This window comes from Trichogramma pretiosum, unplaced genomic scaffold, assembly GCF_000599845.2.
Source record: "Trichogramma pretiosum strain Unisexual culture from Peru unplaced genomic scaffold, Tpre_2.0 scaffold20, whole genome shotgun sequence".
NCBI classification, from domain to species: domain Eukaryota; kingdom Metazoa; phylum Arthropoda; class Insecta; order Hymenoptera; family Trichogrammatidae; genus Trichogramma; species Trichogramma pretiosum.
In genome coordinates, this window is record NW_019641696.1 from 2,222,952 (window position 1) to 2,247,171 (window position 24,220).

The 24,220-nt window shown below is 39.8% G+C and overlaps 4 protein-coding genes and 1 long non-coding RNA gene across 5 annotated transcripts; 2 read left to right on the plus strand and 3 right to left on the minus strand.

The window, feature by feature from the left end:
* The first annotated feature begins 9,600 nt into the window (after positions 1-9,600).
* LOC106659414 lies at positions 9,601-11,013 on the plus strand. The gene is made up of 2 exons (XM_014381971.1): positions 9,601-10,426; positions 10,514-11,013. The coding sequence occupies exons 1-2, from the start codon at positions 9,601-9,603 to the stop codon at positions 11,011-11,013; spliced, it is 1,326 nt and encodes a 441-aa protein (XP_014237457.1).
* Positions 11,013-12,282, minus strand: LOC106659413 (beta-1,4-galactosyltransferase 3-like). The gene is made up of 2 exons (XM_014381970.2): positions 11,506-12,282; positions 11,013-11,219 (listed from the first exon to the last, which is right to left on the minus strand). The coding sequence occupies exons 1-2, from the start codon at positions 12,280-12,282 to the stop codon at positions 11,025-11,027; spliced, it is 972 nt and encodes a 323-aa protein (XP_014237456.1). The 3' UTR covers positions 11,013-11,024.
* A 378-nt stretch (positions 12,283-12,660) lies between these two features.
* Positions 12,661-15,613, minus strand: LOC106659436 (aspartate--tRNA ligase, mitochondrial). Its single transcript, XM_014382001.2, has 10 exons — positions 15,359-15,613; positions 15,048-15,293; positions 14,600-14,968; positions 14,356-14,532; positions 14,106-14,285; positions 13,936-14,025; positions 13,641-13,853; positions 13,356-13,568; positions 13,088-13,271; positions 12,661-13,005 (listed from the first exon to the last, which is right to left on the minus strand). The coding sequence occupies exons 1-10, from the start codon at positions 15,452-15,454 to the stop codon at positions 12,818-12,820; spliced, it is 1,956 nt and encodes a 651-aa protein (XP_014237487.1). The 5' UTR covers positions 15,455-15,613; the 3' UTR covers positions 12,661-12,817.
* A 2,102-nt stretch (positions 15,614-17,715) lies between these two features.
* LOC106659437 lies at positions 17,716-19,737 on the plus strand. The gene is made up of 2 exons (XM_014382002.2): positions 17,716-18,524; positions 18,593-19,737. The coding sequence occupies exons 1-2, from the start codon at positions 17,738-17,740 to the stop codon at positions 19,153-19,155; spliced, it is 1,350 nt and encodes a 449-aa protein (XP_014237488.1). The 5' UTR covers positions 17,716-17,737; the 3' UTR covers positions 19,156-19,737.
* A 432-nt stretch (positions 19,738-20,169) lies between these two features.
* Positions 20,170-23,538, minus strand: LOC106659434. Its single transcript, XR_002763600.1, has 3 exons — positions 23,323-23,538; positions 22,682-22,834; positions 20,170-22,167 (listed from the first exon to the last, which is right to left on the minus strand). It is a non-coding gene; the product is annotated as an uncharacterized LOC106659434 (long non-coding RNA).
* Between the last annotated feature and the right edge of the window lie 682 nt (positions 23,539-24,220).

Genomic DNA, 24,220 nt, shown 5'->3' on the forward strand with positions numbered 1-24,220 from the left:
AGCTACGAATAATGGCCGCATGAGGTGACTGCGTAGCGTACGAGGCGACTGGCTCACTGCCTAGCGTTCGAGGCGACTGCGCAGCGTACGATGCGCAACCGCATCATCGTTAGTTAGACGTAATAGCCTCACACACACATACATGATGCATGATACGTGCACATGTAGACACAGATACGATAGCTCAATGCATGTGTATTACATTAAGGTAATTTTATACAGAAACGATCGATCAAAAGCTAGATAGCTGATTTTGGACGTTAAAGCGTGACGCCCAATTAGATGCGAGGTACAAAAGTGCACATCATATTAGAAAGGCCATCCAAAAGAGATCATATTTTTTTAACGAGCTAATGCTGCAAGTAGGTTGACAATGGAATATAGTCATTTACGATAAAAGGTTTAACGAGTAGTGGATAATCTTACGTTAGAACATTTAAAGTTCCGTAAATTACTATATCGATGTAGGCTCGTCGAAACAAAATAAGATAACTTTGAAAAGCACGTGGTGTTTTCTCAAATTCATTAAACGGTCGTTTGTATTTTAAACGTTCGATGATTTTTAAATAGGTAGGTATGAGAATTCTGATTGCATTAATTCCAGGATTATATGGTATAACAGGTTTATTATCTAAAAAATTTAATGGATATTGAATTGGATAAGTGAGCTTCGCGTTGCCGCAGGAGCATTGAACTTTTATTTTACGTTCGTGGTGATGTTTACAAATTGAACGAAAATATTCGTCGTCGTATTATTGGCGTGTACTGCTGATAATATTACATTGATGATGATATTACTTAACGTCGAGCAGTTCAGCACAGTAATAATATTATATTAAATTTATACAAAATTCACATGGAATCGTGAATAAAAGTGCAGCTCGAGTTGAACGGAAGAGCTATAAGTATTTGAGAAAACCGGAAATCGTCGCATCCACGTGGACCATCTATTGGAGGGAAATAGGTTAAATTTGAATGTAGCGTTGAGTTGAAAATAAATAAACCAAAGCAGATCCTAAGTTCTTCGTGTTTTTCAATTTTTAATATCAATATAAATATATGCTTTAATCATTCATTGCCATTTGATGCAACCTTGTTATAGGATAAATTTACCAATGCCCGACCATCCTCTATAGGCACCGACCACCGTGATCTATTATTAGGGTAGTCACACCAATCAATGACCGGGTACCAGTGAATGACCATTTTGGAATATTAGTCCGGGCGCTGGTGACATTTGAGTGAACTTGCGAGATCCCCTCGGCGAGTTGACGGATTTCCATGTTTTTTGGGTCGCTGAAACTGAATTTGAATGTCGCCAGGCCGAATTCCTGGTCAATTTTTTTTTATAAACAAATTAATTGTTTAAACAGTTATATCTTGTAAAATATTGAAGATAGATGAAAACAATTTGTTTTTATTTTATTCGTCTTTGAAAACCAAAGAAATTCAATTAAATTAATTGAAAATCCGTCCACTAGAAAAAAAGTTATGCAATAATAATCTAACTTATAAAAAAGAGATGGACCTAAAAGTGAAACCAATCTATTCGGCCTCTGATTGGTCGACCGACTTTTGACTCGAGTCGAAACGTAATAAAGTGACATCTACGGTCATAATAGCAACTTTTTCGAAACTGACTGAAAGATGTACGCGCGCGAAGCGCGCTTGAAAGTTGCTAACCTCAAAACACAAATAAAAAAATTGATACGCGCGGAGCGCGTCTTAAACGTCTGGTTAGTGTAAAATACGTCTTTTTTCACCTTTCAACCTCTGTAACTTTGCTCGTATTAATGCGATCGAGATCATCTCATTTTAAAGGTAATAACCTACAAAATAATATAACATAATTTTTATGTAGGTCAAATTGTTTATAATGCAATCTGTAGACGTGTATAAACGTGATTTTATGGCTCTGACGTACTTTCCATTTGTTTATACGCGTTTTTTGCTGAGATAAATTAGTAAAGCAACGTGGCAACTCAGTTCAAACGAAAGTACATCAAAAAACAAAAATTTTAAGGGGTTTTGAAAGGAAATCGGTCCAGTAGATGCCAAGTTACAAGGAGACCTTCTCACCTTCGGATCATGGATTTAGCCCAAACTTTTTCTGGTGATTCAGGACAGTTAGAAACATGCCCTGTTATGTTCGCTTATGTGAATATGCCCCAGAAGCCTTAGATAAAAAATAAAGGGCCAAATAATAAAAATAAGCGTATAAAGTGCAATTAATATCCATTTCCTATCCACAAACTATTATAGTCACTTATTTTAGACACTTGGTACTTGAAAACATTACATTTCATTGTTAAGAAGTTGTTGGATCTCCATTGCTTGTATTAAAATAATAATTATTTGAAGCGTTTAAAGCCATATGTATTGAAATTTAACGCTTTATAATGTCATAATTGAACAATATTGCAATGTTTTGGGTCATGAGTGAGATCTCCTTGTAAGTTTGAGCGTAGAAACGAGCGAGCGCTTAGGGCGTCCACACTGAGGCAACATGAACTCATGAACCAAGCTCAGAAGGCTATAACTTGACGTCTACTTGACCGATTAACTTCCAAGACAGCTTAAAATTTTCGTCTTCTAATGTACTTTCATTTGAACTAAGTTACCACGTTCTTTTAATAATTTATCTCAGCGAAAAACGTGTATAAACAAATGGAAAGTACGTCAGAGCCATAAAATTACGTTTATACACGTCTACAGATTGCATTATAAACAATTTGACCTACATAAAAATTATGTTACATCATTCTGTAGGTTATTACCTTTAAAATGAGACGTCGATGAGCTCGATCGCACTAATACGAGAAAAGTTACAGAGGTTGAAAGGTGAAAAACAATAATTATTGCACATCCAAAAGTGGTCATTTACTGGTCGAAAGCGGTCAATCACTGGTATAAGTACCCTATAATAAGTATTATATTCTCAGAAAAAAATTATAGCTGCAATTCTGTCAAATCTTTTTCTATCTTTTTCCAAATCACCACCTTGGTCGACCCTGATAGAATACTGGACTATTCAATAAGAAAAAAGGCCGTTGAGAATTCGATCACTTTCAACAAACTTTAATGATTTCCAGATAAATACAACAATTCGATTTTCAAGGACTACAATATGTACACTCAATCTATTACGAGGAGCGATTCGGACGATCCTAGCTTGAGGCTTTGATCCGTGAAGGAGTTATTCCACTAGAGAGACACGTGCGAGTCGACGAGATTACTTGATTCGACTTGGCGGTCGGACTGTTGCAAATCTCCATGATGCAGTAGTCGCCGGCGTAGTTCTCGAAGAAGAGGCTGGCGGTGGGGAAGGGCCCCTGCATGCCGCACTTGGGCCTCGGCACGTCGGCGGTCTTGCCCAGGTAGTGGCCGCAGGCGTTGAACTCGTGCACGTCGTAGGTGTTGCGCAGAGTCTCGCAGCTCAGCGGATCCTCGGAGGGGCAGTTGCCGACGGACAGCAGAAAACCGCCACCGGGCAGATTGTGCAGCGCCAGGTGTTTCTGGTGGACCTGGGGCACGTTCAAGACGGCCGCTGGGAATCGCTGACGAAGCGTCTCTCTGTCGTACTGGACGCAGCTGATCCGATTCTCGAAGCCGAGGCAGTAGCTCAGGTAGCCGTAGAAGTTCGCGTAGACGACCTTGTTACGAAGGGGTTCGACGTGAAACAGCCTCAGATGCGTGTATTCCTTCTCTGCGGAGTTTTAAAGGAAAAACGAAATTATAATCGAGTAAAGTGACCTACTGTCAAGGGCTCTTTGCTCGAGATGGAAAAAAATTTTCTGAACATACCTTCGAATATCAAAATAATAATTGATAAAAAAAACTAACGATAAGGTATACGCCCCTATTTTCGATCGAATTTAAATCAATTTTTTACATTGGATTGAAACTTGATATCTGATTTTGAATAATGTATTTCTGTTGAAGATGTTCGATTCATTCTAATTGCTAATTATTAAAAAAAAAATTTCTTACGTACTATAAAGTAGTGAATATTAATTGTTGATCGAATATAGGGACATGATCGAAAGTAGGGGCATATACCTTATTTATCTAATGGATATTTTAATTTCTCGAGCACTGGGAGCATTAAAAATTAGCAAACATTTTTCGAAATGTACGAGGAACCGTTTAAATTTAAATTATTAAAGTTTATTACAGGGGGCCTAAACTGGATCGAACATTTTACCGGCTATCCTACCACGTTAAAGATATGAAACGTATTGAAAAAATATATTTTACAGTTAATTCGTGCAGTTACTCTTTGTTTTTCAATATTTGATGAGTCGAAATTTAATTTTATATTTATTCAGTTAAATAATCAAAAAATCATTGAACCATAAGTAAACATACTCTGCGGACAGTATCTTCCCATTTTTGCATCTACCCGACTCACTCCAGGAATCCACTCGAACGTCATCAAACCGTCGGAACCGCTCGAAGGCAAAACGGACACCACATCGAAAGGATGAGATCCCACCTGGCTACGAGCGAAGCCCGACCAATTCGTGGGTCCCTCGATGACTTTTCCATCGAGATCAATGACGAAATGGGCGAGATCCTCGATCCCGTTGGTGGATAAATCGGCCAAAACCGACATACGGCCGTCGTACTCGATGAAATCCTTCGGCCTGTACTCCTTGATCCTCGGGTCGTCGACCTTGGTCACGCGACACTCGTCCATTTTCACGACGAACAGTTCTCCGCGTACATTTTTCGGCTCGTACCAGGAGACTATGACTTTTAATTTGATAGAGGGTACGACCAAAGAGTGTCTTAGAATGAGTAAAAATAATTTATTAAGTAATTGACAAACGAAAGAAGAATAAAATGGTTACTATTTCCATATTTAAATATTACGTATCAAAGAAGTCAAAGGTGAGTAAATGCAGCTCGTGCTGCAGTTGAATTATTTTATCGAATAATTTTACATTTTTGATAAAATTTTAATATAGTTTGATTGTGTGAAAAAATTCGTTTAATTACTCGATCGTTAGTCCTTGATGGCCTAGGTTCAACGTCAAAGGACATTTTTTCCCTTTTGGCCTGCCGTCCCAAAGTAAGATCAGCAAGACGACCTGACAGTTGATCTTTCCGTCTACGTTTTTGCTCTCGCACTCGAGAAAGGAGAACAGGCCAGACCTGGCGGACTTCGGATTGAAGATCTTCCAGTTGATTTTAGGGTCGAAGTGGATCGTTTCGATCGATGTGATATTTCTGGGTTTAAAATCGGGAGCCCATTGTCCATTGGTCGCGACAACGAGCAGCGCTAGAAACACCGATGTTAGTCGGAGCCTCGACATTATTACGGACTGTCAGTAGAAAAACAGAAATTTTATGCAATATTAAGCACAAAAAAAAATTACTTATAGAAAAAGATTGATCCACTCCTACGTACTCTTGTTGAGAACTTGTTTCGATGTACAACAAAATCCAACTGGTGAACAAGTCGACTTGCAACCGCTTAAATATACCCCAATTTATCTCACCGTTTTTAGTTACAAAATTGTCTGCCTCATAAAGACGCTCATTGATAAAAATTAGCTAATAATTTCTTTGGGTTTATCCATGAGCATCTTGCCAAATTTTCGTCTAGAACTTTTATTAAATTTTTTCTTGTTTTATCATTAAAACACATGCTAAGTATTTATAACTGGAAAGAGGGATCATTACTGCTTTTTAGCTTATTTTTTTGCAATATAAAACATTTAAATGCTAAATATTTCTCAAAATTTTGGTTCAAATGAAACTAATCAATTTCTGAATCGTATCACGGGTCGTATTTACGGGTGTACTAATTTAAGAATAACTACTCAAAATATTTCGGGTGAGTTATCACGTATTTCAAGTGTATTTGCGCGTTATGAAGAGATCTGTCCAAAAATAAACTTAATTCCCACACACGAGTAGAGGATAATGCGTAGTTGAATAATTATTATTATTACTGATCTAAACTTTAATTTTCAGCGATTTTTTGCTTGAATTTGAATCAATTCCACGTTAAATTTTTATTTTATTCTTGAAAGTTTTCTTATCAAAAATTTCATTATTTCTCTTTTATAAACTTTTATTGATCTTTTATTAAAAATTATAAAAATTTCATACAAAGAATATTTTAAAATTTTATTCAATCACAGATAATAATAAAATAGTAATTAGATCGTCCAATTTTTCCTAAAAATATTGATTATAATTATAACAAACTTAAGCACAATCACTGGTACATAATGTTATATGTTATTTGAAAAAATTATCAAAAATTCAAACTTCACACCTACATTTATATCGTGACATTTATTCAAATCGTTGTACTATGATGACAGCAGACTTACAGTAAAAAAATTATAATTGATAACGCACGAAATCTGTGTTTGATTCGATTTAATTTTTTCTTTTTTTTTTTTTTTTTTTTTGTTTACTTTACAGACATGGCTTTCTTAGTGCATTTGTACTATAAATTTCTGTGATTAAAATTACGATGTTATGTATAAAAAAACAATTTTAAAAATGCAACAGTTAAAAAATCTACATAATTTAATTTTTAAATTATATACTGAAATTTGAATACTTTAGTGGTTAGTTGATTAATATAGTCGGTATTTAAGTTTCTTATTATAGCCTTATGAATATAGTGCAGCTTCTACATGTATTGACATCTCACGATGCTCTCGTTACAAAATGATTATGTTCATGTATTTTTTACCATCAATTAATAATCAAAAATGAAAAACTTAGGTACAAATAATCAATTCTTATTTTTAAACGCAATCCGTACAAAGAAAATATTGAGCTCGGACTCAGCGCGTGCCCCCGTCGATGCAAGTGACCGCGAACGTGAACACGACGTCGTCCAACGGGGACGGATCGGCGCAGAGCGTCATCACGCAGTAATCGCGCTCCGTGTTCTCAAAGAAGAGGCTCGCGGGCTCGACGGGACTGCGGGACGTCTTGGGCCTGGGCGCGACCGTCTTGGCCAGTTTTCGGCCCGCCGCGTCGAACTCGTGTATCTCGTAGGTGTTCCGGTCCGTGTCGCAGCTCGAGTCCGCGGGACATCGTCCGAGAGCCAGAAGGAAGCCGCCCGTGGGCAAATTGTGCACCGCCATGTCCTGGATCTCGTGCTCGGTCTGGAGGACGATGTCCGGGACGAGCTGGCGCTCGCCCTGCGAGTCGTACTGGTAGCAGTTGGCCTCGAGATCGGTCGCGAGGCAGAAGGTCAGTAAGCCGTGGGAGGTCGAGTAGATGACTCGGTCGTCCTCGTGGGCCGACGTCAAGTTGAATTCGGCCAGTTTGACACGAGCCTCTGCTACAAGAAAGAAATTTATATTGATTTTTTATGCTACCTCGATGGAAATCAATTTAGTGAATAATTATTATAAACTTTAAAAAAAATTGTATAAATTTTTATAGACTTAAAAAAATAGGATTTTCGGCACAATACAAATTTATAAAAGTTTGCAAAAGTTTTTAAAAGATTAGAAAATTTTAGTGTTTTTTTTTAACTCAAAAGCAGTTTTAAATTTAAACTCAAAACTTTCTAAAATTTTCATCCAAAAATTTATAAAAGTTATTCAACTTTAAAAATTGTTTATAAACTTTTAAAAACCTTAAAAATTTATTTTAAATGGTCTAATTTGTTGGTAATTCACTTTCGTAGGGATGAAAACTAAAAACTGTACGGGACTCACGTTGTCTCACGAGCTTGGAAAATCTCGCCGCTCGCCTGGAAGTCTTGCGATCGAGGATCTGTTCAAGCAGCAAGACGACCTCGCCGTTATGGGGTGGCGCGATGGGTGCCAGATCCAGTCGCTCGAATCCAATCTCGTCCTCGGCCTGGAACCAGGGCTCCGGGGCCTTGGCCAGCTTCCCGTCGACGTTCACCTGCATCTCGTACACGACGCTGCTGCCACCCTCGTCACTCTGCATCTCGGCCAGGACGAGGAATCGATCGTCGGCGGTCGTGGCGTAGGCCCTCGGCCGCAGTCGCGTGATCTTCTCGTCGCGGATGTGCTGGGCCTGACGGCAGTCGCTCATGCGCACCTGCGTCATTCGCCAGAGTCGCGCGCGACCGGCGACGATCGTCGACTCCTTGTCCTCGACGTACCAGGAGACGACGACGTGATCCTCGTGGCTGGGCACCACGTCGAAGGCGCCGATGTCGAAGCTGGCCGAGTACAGGCTCGAGTCCAGGCTGATCTGACACGAGGTGTGGGTGGGCGTCTCGCGATTGCGAAAGTCCTCCAGGTAGACCTGGCAGACTCGCTCGCGTCTGGCCCACGTCGAGGCGCCGCCGCTCGGCTGCAGATTCGGCCGACAGGTGAGGTAGGCGAAGCGGCCGTCGGCGATGGAATTGCGGTTGACGGTGGCGACCGACCACGGATATTTGTAGGGGATCCATCGACTGACGGTGACGTTTCGGGCCCGGTCGGATTGCGCGAAATCGATGATCGCGAGGACGAGCAACGCCAAAAACGCCGTCGTCAGTTGGAATCTCATTATCGCGCAATAATTTCACTTGCAAAATTTCACAGCGGATTATTATAAACTAAAAAATACAATTATCATTGACAGAAAAACAAGACTCGGTGTACTTCGTCTCTCGGCACGCGACGCGTAACTGGACTGTTTTGGTGAACGCCGCGTTTTGCGCCAAGTCTGATAAAAATAGGGCACGGCTTCAAAACAGAGAGAGACTCATCGCACTTTTTCCAAAACGAAACTACGCATCAATTTTCAATGTTGCTTATTATTCACTTCACTCCTCCGTGCGCGTCTCTGTTTTGTCAGTTTAGAAGGCACATCTCGTTCAAAAAATTCTATTTATAATATGCGGGCGTGTTAGCGGACTGACGTTTTTTACTCGCTCATCATTCAGAGAAAAATAATGACTCGGTTCGGCTGTACTTTTGCACAAAAATCTCGCGCTGATCGAGAGAAGATTGAAAATTTTTTTTATTAATAATAATCATTCAAAACGTTTGAAGCTCATAGATATTTTGTACGAAAAATCTTTCTAAACGAGAGAAAAATTGTTTTAAAAGTCAAATTTATTCTAATGGTGAATCGATTTTTAAAAGAAGAATGGATTGACCAGATATAGTGCGAAGAATGAATTGTTTCTTGGAATGATGGATTATTTCTGCGAAAGATGAATTATTTCTATATCATTTTCAAACTTTTTTTTTAAAGACTAACGAACGCGAAGTATATACTTTTTGAACGCGCCTATTCGAAGAAATGAAAATAAACACAAGATCCGAACTGCGCATTATATTTGTTTTGAAATTTCCCCAAGTTTACTAATAAAAACCCCCGGCCTATGAATAAGAGGTAATTCTGCGTTTTTTTGCCGGTATATTATGCGGTCCAGCTCAAAAAAAAGTTTCTCTCGTAACCCAGCGGCTTGGATTTTCCGTCCGAGCAGCTGCAGTTGCAGTATAAAACTGCCGCTCGCCAATATCGGGCGCTCAGTGTACAAAAGATCCTTTTCAGAGATAGAGACTCGTAGATAGTATCCGATCCCGTAGACGTAATTTTCTCAACATTTTTCGTACGATTCATCGTCGTGTGTGCCGAAGTTGAATTAGAATGACGAGCTCCGTCGCGTGGCTCGTCCTGCTATTATTGGTCGGGGCCGCCTCGAGTCGACGTATCGGCGTCAATTTCCGTTTCGGCGACAAGCCCACCGTGAATCGCGTCATCGAGCACGACGAGGCGGACATCGCCGGACGGGTCCTGAGCGTCAAGCTCGACGGCAGCTCGACGACGAGGAAGGGTCAGCTGGCGTACATGATCTGCGACGATTCGAAGCGCGAACGAAAATGTCGAGTTATCGTCGAGGACTATCGACACGGCAACCGGACGATCTCCAAGTCCTGCGAGCTCGTCTTGACACCGGAACAGTCCAAGAGGTCGACGATTTCCGACAAATTCGACGTCACCGTAGTCCGCGACGATTTCGTCGTCGTCACGTGGTACGAGCAGAAAGTCAACAAGGGTAAGGGGACCTCGCTGCTGCGACTGACCAAGCTCCAGCTGAACGACTGCCGGTCGAAGCCCATCGACACCAAGAAGGTGGAGCACTTGGAGGCGATAACTTACGGCCTCTTGTCGATGGACGGACAAAACGTTTATTGGTACGGCGTGGGGGTGAATCCTCAACGGCCAAGGGTGTACTTCAGTTTCGGCGTCGAATTCGACAAAGACGAATTGGCTGTTAACGGATCGCGCAGATGGATGTCCTTGGAGAAATTCGGCAGGGACTCTCCGCGACTGGAGGTGCGATTCGAGCCCGTGATCAAGACGCTGTTCTTCTATCCGATTCCGTTTGGTTTTACGCTGCTCGAGCGAGTTCCCGACCAACGTAACTCTTCCTTGGTGACCGACAGAATTTTCTCCACTGTGAATCCAGGAAGTAAGTGTGAAAAAAATATTGAATATACCCTACATGATCGTTGAAAAGTAACACGTTGATTCTCTATATCGTATCTGTTTGATATAGACGAAGTTAAAGCCCCGTACGCGACGATGGAGCACCCGGCCGACCACGGGATCACCTTCAACAGCGACCAATCCTACAGCACGCTGTGCAACAGTACCAGATACACCGTCAATTGCAGCCTCGACTTTACCCTCAGCCCATTTCTCAACGCTCTGCTCTCGCCGCTGTTGTGGAAGACGACGCTCGATTACCCAGGCCCCGAGGACGAGGTGCAGGCGATCAGGGACTTGGCGGTGTACAATACGGAATACGGTCCGCTGCTGGCCTTGGGCCACCAAGACGACTACACGCTGCTGCTGTGGCGGCCCGTGATGAAACCCCAGGTGTACACGGCTAGACTGCCCAGGCCCAACTGCGACGAGTTCAATGTCGTGGAGAGCGGCCTGTTCGAGAACGAGAACGGCGACTACTGCGTGCAGACGCTGTGTCGCGCTGGTGTTGCCGGACAAAAATTCACCGTCTCCGTGGCCTGCATCGATTACAAGCTCGATTACATTTAAGAGAATCGTCGTCAGACATCCACGAGTAGCCAGAGGTAGAGCGGCCTCGACTCGCGAGCTAATACTCGGTACTCGAGATTGCTGAGACCGTCGCTGGAGAATCGCCTCGAAGCCCCGGCCAGTCGCTCGTATCGACTCGGGCTCGGTGGCTCCTTTTCGTGGGCAAGCATGTAGTACATGGCGATGTCCCGCTCGAATCTCAGTATCTGCGAATAAATTCGATGGACAATGTAAAATGATAATATTGAAAAATAAAAGAGTTCAAATCATATTTTTGTAAAATTTTGGACATTAGTAATACTTAACAATTACCCTCAATAAATATACTTCTAAACATGATAATTTAAATTTTTTCTATATAATATCCAGCAACTTTATGAAACGATATTTTTCCATTGCAAAATAAAATTGACACTCATTGAATATTAATTAACTCGACTAAACCATTTGAATATTTGGACGTAAGTTTTAAAATGACTTATATGCGTTCACCTCGTATCCCTTGCTGACGACTCGATCCCTCATGTCGCTGTCCTCTCCACCCCAGCCCTCGTAGACGTTGGCGAAGCCGTTCACGTCGCGAAATTGTCCCTCCGAGAGGGCCACGACGCCGCCGAAGCTCTCGGGCCAGGGCAGCGTGTAGCGAAACGTGTTCACGGCCGAGCTCATGTGTCTGGGAGAGCGGCGGCCGCAAGCGTACACGTTGTCCCGGCTCTGGGGCAGCAGGTCGACGTCGTGAAACACGAAGCAGCTGAAATTGCTGCTGCTGCTGCTGCTGGCCAGCTCGACAAAGCCGACGTTGAAGAGCTTGCCGCGATTGAAGTCGCCGCCGCCTGGGCTCTGCTCGACCACGATTATCTGATAGTCGAGCTGCTGGGACTGCAGAAACGGATGCATGTAGGCCAGAAAGGTGACCAATTGTCGAGCTCGGCCTCGATAAGGCACGACGATGGCCACGTCGACGCGGGCTCGGCACCGAGTCGGTCGCCAGCGTCCACCGGGGCTGATACCCAAGCGCAGCGCCGTCGAGTCCTCGGCCGAGTCGATCGACCCGAGATCCGGATAACGAAACGTCATCGAGCGATTGTCGACGACGCCGATCTCGCACGAGTCGTTGTTGCTCTTGGAGAACTGCAGATGAGAGATCATGTCCTCGCGACGAACGAAGTCGTGAGCGGGTGAAAAACGACTGGGCAGTAACGAATAAATGAGTAGGAAGATGAGCGCGATTCGACCGGTTGTAAAATAATGTCTTGCCTTGATGTGCATCGTCGATGCGATCGATCTCAACGACGAGACGCTACTGATGGCTATTATCTTTATCACTCTGTTTCGCGTCTTATCTTCTATGCAACGTACCTACGACTTTTGTAAAAAAAAGGAGGATAAAAAAATAAAAGTACTTAAAAAATATTCCAGAGTCTGTCACTCATAAAATATGCACGACACGCTTTCTTGGAACAATCTTAAACGCCAATTAATAATCTTCACGCGTGCTTGAAGACTTCGCGACATTATATCTTTCATGCAGAATTCATTTCTCTCAGCGCGAGTTTCAATTTCAGTCTCACTTATGATAGTTCCGCGAATACATAGTTCGTAATCTCTGCCTCTATCGTAAGTTCAGTAAACTGACACTGAGATCTCTGCAGTGGAACAATTTTTATTTCTATTGGAGAGAAAATACATTTGGATTAGTTTAAAATTTTAATTATTAAATTAGTCAACTTTTTACTATGTACAATTATCATTTTTATACAAATTTACTTTTTATACAACTTTTTATCGACGTCCATTATTCGTATCATTTATTTTCATTTTCCTTTTTTTCAGAATCGTTTGATATCGATATATGATACAGTTCTTTGTCTTCTTTGGAAATCAAGGTGGGTGCGCCAGACATCAAATCCTTTCCTTCCATAGTTTTGGGAAATGCTATAACATCTCTGATACTGGTTGCTCCACAAAGTAGAGAAATATACCTATCAAGACCTAAAATTTAAGTAAAGAAAAATTAGCTTGAATACCTACATTAATTTGGTAGAAAAAAATGAAAGTCTATCAATAGTCTCACCTAAAGCGATCCCTCCATGTGGGGGAGCACCACTTCCCAAAGCTTCTAATAAATAATACATTTCTGTGGGATCTATCTTCAACATGTTTAAAACTTTTTCCTGAAGTGACTTTTGATGAATACGTATTGATCCACCGCCAACCTCAGATCCATTCAATACAAGATCATATTGAAGTCCTCTCACCTGTAACATAAAAACAATTTATTTACACATAAAGTTTAATTTATATCATGTCAATACTCGTTTTTGTTACATAATAATACATACCTGCAACGGATTTGTAAATAAATGTTTCATATCATCAGGATGTGGATGAGTAAACGGATGATGAGTTGTCTCCAAAATATTGGTATCTTTGTTTATTTCAAATAAAGGAAAATCAACGATCCATGCAAACTTATAGCCAGGTGATCGTATTTTTTCTCCTTGAGATTCCAAGAAATTTGTGAATTCTAATCTTAATTTTGATAGTGTCCGTCTCTACACAAAATGAGTACTCATATATTTTTTTGCAACTTATAATATTTGTAACATGATTAAAACACAACTTACAGCATCTGATTTTGGACCATAAATGATAAACAATACATCATTTTCCTTCACATTTAAACTGTTTGATAATGAAGTTCTAGTAGACTCTGTAAATAGTTTTTGTAATTCTGGTAAGTCTTTTCCAGAAACTTTCATTTGAATCAACTTTACATCATCAGACATTTGTTTAGAAAACTTGGATAACATTTCTTTAACAGATTTTGTTAAAAATTGCTGTAATAATAAAAAAGCATAAATTTCATTCCATATAAAATTATTAGCAATGAAAATGTTTGTATATAATTGAGAAACTTACTTGTTTATTTTCAAATACTGTAGCATAAAATTCACATGATTCATCAAACTTATTCTCTGTTTCTTTAATGATTTTTGATACATTACTAATCTGCAATAAAATAAGAAAAGGAAATTTAATTTCAAGACTGAATTAAATCTACTGAATAGGACTAGTACTTGATAAGTTACCTTGCCAGGTATTCTTAAATCTGGACAATCACAACCATAGTTTTCCATTGCTTCTTCGTATGTTATACGATGGAATGGTGTTTTTATTGCTCCTAAAGAGTCTGGCCAACTATTTAAAATTAGCTCTTCAACCATATTCATTACTCCTTCTCTGCTAACAAAAGACATTTCTATATCTAACTGAAAATATTACAAATGCTTATGAGAAAACTGATATTTTTTTTTTCAATTCTGAATGTAAATAAAATACCTGAGTGAATTCTGGCTGCCTATCATTTCTTGCTCCTTCATCTCTGTAACATTGAGCTATTTGAAAGTATTTATCAATACCACCAACCATTAACAATTGCTTGAATTGCTGTGGACTTTGTACAAGGGAATAACATTTTCCAATATGTTGAGTAGGAACGATAAACTCTTGTGCTCCCTAGAAAAGTTATAACAGTTATAAATGTATTATCTAATCTAATTGTTTAATGATATTTTGATCATACTCCAGGTGTTTTTCTAAAAAGTGTTGGAGTAGCGACATCAACAAATCCACATTTATTAATAAGATATTCTCTCATTTTCATTGTGACCCATGACCTCAGTCTCAAATTTTTTTGTATTTCTGGAAATCTTAATGATAAATATCTATACTGCATTTGAAGTGCTTCTTTTGCAACATTGTGATTTCTAACATAAAAAGGTAACTGTGGCTTTGTTGAATTAAAAATTTCTATGGACTCCACGAGCACTTCAATGTCTCCTGTTTTCATTTTTGGATTGCTTTGGCCTTCAGGTCTTAATATTACTGTACCTTCAATGCTCAGAACTGTTTCAAATGGTAGTTTTTTCAATTTTTCTGCCATATCCAAGTCCTAAAATTCATGTTATCAATGAAACTGTTTCTGGTAAAATTTTCTATATAGTAAAATCTAATTTTAATGTAATATTTACCTTGTCATCTACAATGCATTGAGTAGATCCATAGGAATCTCGCAGAATGACAAACTTTCCCATTCTCTGAAATTCCAGCCAACCGCATAGCTTTACCTTTTGATTCTGATTTTCACTCGTTAGTTCACCACAAGTATGCGTTCTGTCAATAAATTTATTCACCGGCTTAGTAGAAACGGGATGCTCTTTCAATTCAACACTGTTTGGAGCAGTTTGAGAATGGTAGAGCTTTTGTACATGCCACTCCTGTACATGAATAATTGCACAAAGTTATAAAATTGCCTGAATTCAAATGTAAACACAACACTAACCTTTAAAGAGGTTGACGCCGAACGTAAAACCCTGTGTCCTCGCTCATTGCTTTGGCTTGGAAATTTCACCCTGAACAATCTTACTGACTTTAACATCTTAAAAGCGAGAGTTAATTTAATTTAAAATAATGAACAGCCGCAACATCAAAATGTTTTCAACGCAATGTTAGTTGTTATGCCTTGTCAGAGTTCCGACTTCTGCTCACATGCGCTCGACTTATATCTTTATATTAACACACGATTGATACAAGTACTGCATCGTGCCAAATACATTTCAAATCATTACTTATGTCACGCATAGAATCATACATAATCGAGATCCGACGATTTTCTTTGTTCCATGTTGGCATTATTTTGGCATTTATATTACATGCGTTTGGAAAGGTGCATATATAATATCATAGCGGTCCGCGACGGAAGGGGCTGCTCTCAAGGGGGCAATGCACCTATCGTGGGCCTTATAATATACATAAATACCTGCACGCGCATACACTTAGATGATTAGCATACGAAACTCGCCGGACAGCATCTTTCTCTCTTGCAGTCGAGTTACTACATCGGGGCAGTACACATTTTATTTCTCTCCGGCAAAATTGAGTAACTTGAATAATGTACATCGATCGCGCGTAATTTTTCATTATTTTTCATCTCGTACCATTTCCACAGAAATACCCAATTATTATGTTCGTGAAGAGAGCATCGACGTTGATCGTCGCCTCGTTGTACTTTACGCTAATAACGACGACGCAGGCGAGATTAACGACCCACCTCGGGCCGCACTACTTCCCGAACGACTCGGTGATCTACGACTCGGACTCGTTCGACAACGCCAGTCTCGCCTACGCCGTCTGCGAGAAATATCCCGATGGCGAGGATCAGGCCTGTCGTCTGGTACTGGAGGAGGACTCGATTACGCACAGCTGCGACCTGGTGCTGAAAACCGGCCAGACGATCAAGGACGGCATATTCGGGCCGCGGCTGGAGGTCGCTCTGCTCCGCGGCCGTCGAGCCATGCTCGTCTGGTGGGAGGAGGTGAGCTTCTTCGAGTACCGGATGCGCATCGACATCGCCAGCTTCCACAGAAACGAGAGCAACGATTCGTCGTCCTGTCGACTGATCAAGGCGAAATTCGACCTCGGCTCCGAGTACGCGAGCGACATCGTGAAGATCGTCGATCACTCGAGCCACTACGATCTGATATTCAAGAACGGCGGAGACTGCCGAGATCGTTTCTGCAAGATGAGCGTCGACGCGAGCGGCAGACTGATCGAGCGGCCGAGGCCCTGGGCCAGGTTGTACGGCACGGAGACCAAGCCGATGATCGTGTCGATAGCACCGGAAACGTCGCGTCTGGGTTATCTGCTGATCGAGGGTACGGGCAGGAGCGAGCCGCAAACGATTCAGATCAGGGAGAGGTGGCCGGCATCGATCGTCAGGGCTGACGGTAATTATCATCGATTCTCAAATTTTAAGACGTTTCATGCTTTTTTGTTGTTATCGAAGGTACGAAGATTCATCTGAAAAACTTCACCCACGGCTTCCCGAGCTTCTACGATCCCGTCTACTCCACGGCCCACGGCAAGATCGGCATCTGCACCCAAGTCAACACGACCTGCACCTGCTCGCAGTTCGATCACTCGGGCCGTACCGAGCTCGAGGTCAACGTCAGCCTGGAGATGGTCACCTTCGCCACGGCCATGCACAATTTACCAGACGGACGCGAGGGTGCAGGCTTCCTGCTGCTCATTACCGATTGCTACCTGACGGCCTGCGTCACGAGGATGCAGCGACACTCGGTCTGGATGATCGGTAACTCGGGCCTGAAAATCGCCGAGCTGAGCTTCGATAAATTGGACTGCGAGTTCGTGGAGAATCTGGCGGACGTGAGGCTGTGGGAGACGAAAGAGGGCGAGTACTGCGCCTCGTTCGTCTGCTACAAGAGGGACTACCTCGTGCTGGGCGACGATATAGGACACTTCAATTTGACCACGGTTTGCTTCGACGACGACGATTTTTTAAAAATTTAACATGTTATGATTGTACGATGTATATATTTTTTTATAAGCTCAATAAACAAACTATTGTGAATTTAATCATACGCTGTGTGTGTACAATTCTTTATACTCATACTATTTTTAGCCGATCGATTGAAAACGAGAAAACAATGAAAACAGCGAATTTATATGCAAAACGAACCTCGCGTTGCAGCCAATCTTACATAATGTATATAATAACGATCGGTATACGCAGCTGCGCGTCCAGTGCTAATGAAAATGCGTCACGATCATCGCGGCGATGCAGCAACGCCGATCCTCTCTCTACTCTCTCGTGCATTACACGGCGCAGTGTGTCTAGCATCGACTCGAGCGAGGCTACATTATGTTGTTTTCCTACGCGATAATTTCTCTCGCGATCGGCGTTCTTGCCGCCTCGGCGTCCTACGTGAGCGACGGCGCCCTGAGCGTCAACGAGGAGAACATCGGATACAAACTGACGGCGCCCCGCTACTACGGCGTCGACAGGTACCTCGTCGTCTTCGACGAGCATCACTCGCTCGTCAATTCGAGCCTGATGTACGCCGTCTGCGATCGTTACGTCGAGCCGAAGACGATCGATAAAAATGCCAGCATCAATGGTAATCAATCGTGCACGATTCACTTCGAGGACCCGACGATCGGCGAGAGATCCTGCAGCTTTTACCTGCGCACCGTCACCAATTCCACCGAGGTGATTCGCGACGACCGAGTCAAGCTCCTACCGCTGCTGGACGGCAGAAAAGCTCTCGTCTTTTGGCAGGAGGCTGCCACGTGGAAGCTCGTTTACGTCGATCTGGCAGGTGACGACGACAACGACGACTCGTGCTCGGTGAGAAATTTCACGATGACGATGGAGCCGAGGGTCAAGTTCGCGGTGCACCACGAGAATCACAGCGATTTGATCGTGCGCGAGGAAAAGTATTGCCAGAAATTTTACTGTCGATTGAGGTTGAAAAATAATGACGAGGGCGAAATTAAATTGGAGCCGTGGCTGGAGGGTGTGATCGATCCAGCTGTCAGCGAGGTGATCGATCTCGTGCCGGTGATTCCGGATTCGTCCTACCTGATGATAGAGCAGCTTAATGATAACGGTGGAAAAAATTTGAGATTGAGTCTGTTGAAAGATGGTGGTAGGTAAAATTTTCCATCGTATTCCATTTTGATTACGTTTTATCTTTAATTATTGGTATTTTTTAAGATTCGATCGTTACGCTCAAAAACTACAGCAACTTGGACGTCCGTAAAAATACTTATCAGCAATTAGCCTCGTCCATCTCTTACGATACTCTGAGCGTATGCGTCGTGACACAGAAAAGGATCATAATCTGCGATCGTTTTGACATGACCGGCAAATCTTTGTTAACGAAAGTAATCGAGATCGACTACGAACCTCGAGAAATCGCCATCTACAATTTGCCGAGAGCCGCGGGTTTGATTTTGACCATTGCACAGTGCAAGAGCTCTCTCTGCGACGGTGACGCAAACGTTTATCAAACGATGCTGATCAACGAGGACGCCGAGATGATCGCCGAGTCGAAATTTCGCAAATCCGCCTGCAGCAGAGCCAAGAATGATTATGCTAAAACGAAAATGTACGAGAACGAGCTCGGCCAGTATTGCTTGTCGTCGGTTTGTTACAACGCCTCGCCGGACCGACGTTACCGCTATCACGCCTGGGACTCGAATGAACAGCGTACGAAAACGACGAGGGGCTTCAAATTAGATGTTACTTGCGTGGCTGATCCAAGATTTTGGTCTTGAGTTGTTTGTGAACTAATTTTAGAACTTCTGGATAAACCATAAAATATTATTAACTCGTTCTTATAACTTCAATTTACAAAAATTCAAATTTGTTGAAAATATTTAAAATTGATTGATAATTACATGTGATTTGCAGTTATTGAATGAATGAATGCGAACCATATAAATCGAACATAATGAATTTTATCATGTATTTCATTATTCCATTAATATCAATAATAAAATTAGGTTATCATTTCGACATGCCAGTGCTGAAAGATGCCGTTTCACAGAACACAGCAGAATTATGCCATTTTGCGCTTCGAGCTGAAAGATACCTCTTTGGAGCTTGGTATTTCTGCGTTTTAAGCTTCTTGACTTTAACTCTTATCCTTATTACAACGCTATATTCTGGAGGATCATCCAATTTTACTTCTAAAACATGAAACATTAACATGGTATCACTTCAAACGCAGAAAAAACCATCTTTCAGCTTGCACGCGAAATGGCATCACAGCATTTTTCTGCTCTGTGAAGAGAAGCATCATCTTTCGGCACTGGCACGTTGATTTAGTATCAATGACAGAGACACGCTTCTCATATTCTGTTTATTGTTATTATAAAAAAAAATTGTTGCATGAATAGGTAATAATTGTAAAACAACCATTATGGATTTATAAAATTTATTTTGAAACTTATAGTTTTAATACAAATAAATAGATTTGTAAAAAAAATGTGTACAAATAAAATTCAAGACAATGTGATTGCTTACAAATTGGAAAAATACAGCCTTATGATTTCAAATATAGGGTACATGTGCCACGAACAAATGTTCAGATTACGATTACGAGGAGAGTTTTTCAAAGTTGCTATGAAGACCAAAAAAAAATACAACGATTTTTCGAAGTCGGGCTGACCTGAGCACTCATACCATTTTTATATGAGAATTAAAAAATGGCGAAGTTATATAAAGATTAAATAGAAGTAACGATTTTTCGAAATCGGGCTAACCTGAGACACTCGTACTTTTTTTTGTATGAGAATTAAAAAATGGCGAAGTTATATAAAGATTAAATAGAAGTAACGATTTTTCGAAATCGGGCTAACCTGAGACACCAATACCATTTTTATACGAGAATTAAAAAATGGCGAAGTTATATGAAGATTAAATAGAAGTAACGATTTTTCGAAATCGGGCTAACCTGAGACACTCGTACCTTTTTTTGTATGAGAATTAAAGAATGGCGAAGTTATGTATAAGATAAATGGATGTAGCGATTTTTCGAAATCGGGCTAACCTGAGACACTCGTACCTTTTTTTGTATGAGTATTAAAGAATAACGAAGTTATATAAGAATTAAATAGGAAGTAACGATTTTTTGAAATCGGGCTAACCTGAGATACTCGTACCTTTTTTTTGTATGAGAATTAATGAAATAACGAAGTTATATAAAGATTAAATAAGAAGTAACGATTTTTTGAAATCGGGCTAACCTGAGACACTCGTACCTTTTTTTGTATGAGAATTAAAGAATGGCGAAGTTATGTATAAAATAAATGGATGTAGCGATTTTTCGAAATCGGGCTAACCTGAGACACTCGTACCTTTTTTTTGTATGAGTATTAAGGAATGGCGAAGTTATATAGAGATTTTATAGAAGTAACGATTTTTCGAAATCGGGCTAACCTGAGACACTCGTACCTTTTTTTGTATGAGTATTAAAGAATAACGAAGTTATATAAGAATTAAATAAGAAGTAACGATTTTTTGAAATCGGGCTAACCTGAGACACTCGTACCTTTTTTTTGTATGAGAATTAAAGAATGGCGAAGTTATGTATAAAATAAATGGATGTAGCGATTTTTCGAAATCGGGCTAACCTGAGACACTCATACCTTTTTTGGTATGAGTATTAAAGAATAACGAAGTTATATAAGAATTAAATAAGAAGTAACGATTTTTTGAAATCGGGCTAACCTGAGACACTCGTACCTTTTTTTTGTATGAGAATTAAAGAATGGCGAAGTTATGTATAAAATAAATGGATGTAGCGATTTTTCGAAATCGGGCTAACCTGAGACACCAATACCATTTTTATACGAGAATTGAAGAATAGGGATGTTATATGAAGAATAAATAGGAGTAACGATTTTTTGAAATCGGGCTAACCTGAGACACTCGTACCTTTTTTTTGTATGAGAATTAAAGAATAACGAAGTTATATAAAGATTAAATAAGAAGTAACGATTTTTTGAAATCGGTCTAACCTGAGACACTCGTACCTTTTTTTTGTATGAGTATTAAGGAATGGCGAAGTTATATAAAGATTTTATAGAAGTAACGATTTTTTGAAATCGGGCTAACCTGAGACACTCGTACCTGTTTCTTGTATGAGAATTAAAGAATAACGAAGTTATATAAAGATTAAATAAGAAGTAACGATTTTTTGAAATCGGGCTAACCTGAGACACCAATACCATTTTTATACGAGAATTAAAAAATGGCGAAGTTATATGAAGATTAAATAGAAGTAACGATTTTTCGAAATCGGGCTAACCTGAGACACTCGTACCTTCTTTGTATGAGTATTAAAGAATAACGAAGTTATTTAAGAATTAAATAAGAAGTAACGATTTTTTGAAATCGGGCTAACCTGAGACACTCGTACCTTTTTTTTGTATGAGAATTGAAGAATGGCGAAGTTACGTATAAACTGATTACATGTAACGATTTTTTGAAATTGGGCTAACCTTAGACACTGATATCTTTTGGTTTGGGATCCATCGAGTCTCTCGTACTTTTTTGTATGAAAATTCAAATTAGCGAAATTTGAGAATCAGGAATTTTTTAGTTTGGACTTTTTGTGCCCTAAAAGCTCTTTGGTTATATCTGGAACTAATGTTTGGCTTCAGGAGTCCCATTTTTAGCGACGTGCATTTGTACTAGCAGTTACAGCTTCAGGATGTTGATCAGGATTCTCAATGAAAATCGTTTGGTAGTAACGAAATCATTGTGGACGTTCACGTTTATACCTGAAACCATTAAAAATGTATTCTATGAACATTGTATTAATTATGGTTATATAAAGCTCAACTTGAACAATAATTATCATTTGATTTTGTGTATAAGTTTTGAATCATTCTTTCAAACATTCGATTTGATTTTGATATTTTTGTTGAAAAGTTTTCATTTATTTCGTACGCTTTAGTTGTTAGAAAATCAACTATGTCATTATTCAAATTATATTTTATTCACTTTGTTTCTGACATACAACTCTTAATAACGCCTTATATCGTTTAAGAACATCGCTCCGAACTCGTTTCATTACTCAATACATCAATCTCAATTAGAGACTAGAGCTCATCTATTGCGGGGCCGAAGTTCAGAATTTGCCACGTAGGCGCTATCTACGACGTTTTCGAAGCTTATAATTCCGAATCGTTAATTATATTTTTAATAAAAATAATTATACAAACAGCACAATTTATAAATCACTCAATTCGATTTTCTTAAGGATATAATAAAATTAGTTCTAAGCAATCTTACCTGCAATATTATTGCTCATGCGTTATAATTGTTGACAACAAAACTGAATGCTTCCTCTGAATCATCCTCATTGAGTAAATTCCAATGAACCCGATACACTTGGTTTTCTTACATGTAATTGTCAGAAAGTGAAATGGTTTCATCTCGTGTTTTCTAGAAATATCAAGACTGGTATTAAAATTCTCATACAATTCATAACGTTTTGTGTTTTCATTAAGTGATTAATTCACGAAGATAATAATTTTAAGGAAGGAACTTTCATCTCTTCAGCGGAAAAAAAACAAATTTCTATTTTTTATTATGTCAAGAATAGAATGAATAATTAGACACTAATTTTATGAAGTTCAACAACTCGACAAGAAATCATTTAGAATAAGATAACAATAGTATATTACGTGCTTAGGGAGCGAAAAACTGGGAAGCCTCAGAGCACGTGTAATTATCTAAGACTTTCTTTTTCGATTCATAGTTGCGTATACTATTTTTATGAATCACCCAACAGAAATTAACTTAATTTAATAAAAAGCAGTTTTTATTAAATAGAATAGTTCAAAATTAAAATGAATTACTTAGCAGATAAAATAAGCAAATGAGTATTTTAAATCATGCAACAATTACAACTGCAGAATTTTTTCACTTACCTCGGCTAACCTATCAGGTTCTAGCGTGTTCATCGCACATGGACACAAACTACTACAACACAATCGTGACAATCGTATGGACTCATTATTAAAAAAAAACAGTATAATAAGCCAGATTTAGGGGAGTTTTAATTGAAAATATGATGTGAGAAGGACCAGAAGAGGTCCTCCTACTGCTCAACAAACTGTAAGCTAGCGATTCACATTTTTAACTGTAATCTCATGTAAGCCAACGGTCGCTACCAAGCCTCCACCAGAACAGAATCTTTGGGTATGCAGCGCAAGCGCACAGTAGACATTCAACTCAAGTCAGATAAATGTCGTCATAAGTCGTCACTCGCCAGCGGTCAGTTTGAATGTTTTGAAATTATTTTCTTATACGTGAAATTTTATTTGACCCTTCTATAAATATTATATTTTAAGTAAATTTTAAATAAGATATTCTTGTTAAATTTCAAGACTCATTTATTTATGATCTACGCAAGAATAAATAAACAATTCTACAAATGGATGATTCATGGTTATTTTGGCTTGAATAATTTTTTAAGAACCAATGCCATCATATCTTTTGACAGAATAATATTTTTTAAAGTCGTTTGCTAAAGCCTCTACTTTTGATAATTTTTTACATTTGATTGTGCTATTGTACAGATAAACAGTCTCATCTGAGGACACACGATGATTTTATGACAGTAGTTGGTCAGGACGCATTAACTTTCAAGTTCAGAGTGCACGTGTTATAGAATTACCTAAAAGGTTAACTGAAGAGTGCATATCAGCATATATACACGCCGGTAAACACGCGGTTGCACGAGTAAATACGTCAAGTGAATACACAACCACGTGCATGACAAAAGTTACAGATTTATTTATGTCATTAAAAACCATAAACCATGGT

Excerpts from the sequence above, each read along its gene's own strand:
- LOC106659414 (XM_014381971.1), top strand. The coding sequence starts at position 9,601 with ATGACGAGCTCCGTCGCGTGGCTCGTCCTGCTATTATTGGTCGGGGCC. Across the intron at positions 10,427-10,513 it reads CTCCACTGTGAATCCAGGAA|ACGAAGTTAAAGCCCCGTAC; the intron begins GTAAGTGTGAAA and ends TGTTTGATATAG.
- LOC106659413 (XM_014381970.2), bottom strand. The coding sequence starts at position 12,282 with ATGCACATCAAGGCAAGACATTATTTTACAACCGGTCGAATCGCGCTC. Across the intron at positions 11,220-11,505 it reads TCGTCAGCAAGGGATACGAG|ATACTGAGATTCGAGCGGGA; the intron begins GTGAACGCATAT and ends ATTTATTCGCAG.
- LOC106659436 (XM_014382001.2), bottom strand. The coding sequence starts at position 15,454 with ATGTTAAAGTCAGTAAGATTGTTCAGGGTGAAATTTCCAAGCCAAAGC. Across the intron at positions 14,533-14,599 it reads TTTTTAGAAAAACACCTGGA|GGAGCACAAGAGTTTATCGT; the intron begins GTATGATCAAAA and ends TAACTTTTCTAG. Across the intron at positions 14,286-14,355 it reads GGCAGCCAGAATTCACTCAG|TTAGATATAGAAATGTCTTT; the intron begins GTATTTTATTTA and ends TAATATTTTCAG.
- LOC106659437 (XM_014382002.2), top strand. The coding sequence starts at position 17,738 with ATGTTGTTTTCCTACGCGATAATTTCTCTCGCGATCGGCGTTCTTGCC. Across the intron at positions 18,525-18,592 it reads GAGTCTGTTGAAAGATGGTG|ATTCGATCGTTACGCTCAAA; the intron begins GTAGGTAAAATT and ends GTATTTTTTAAG.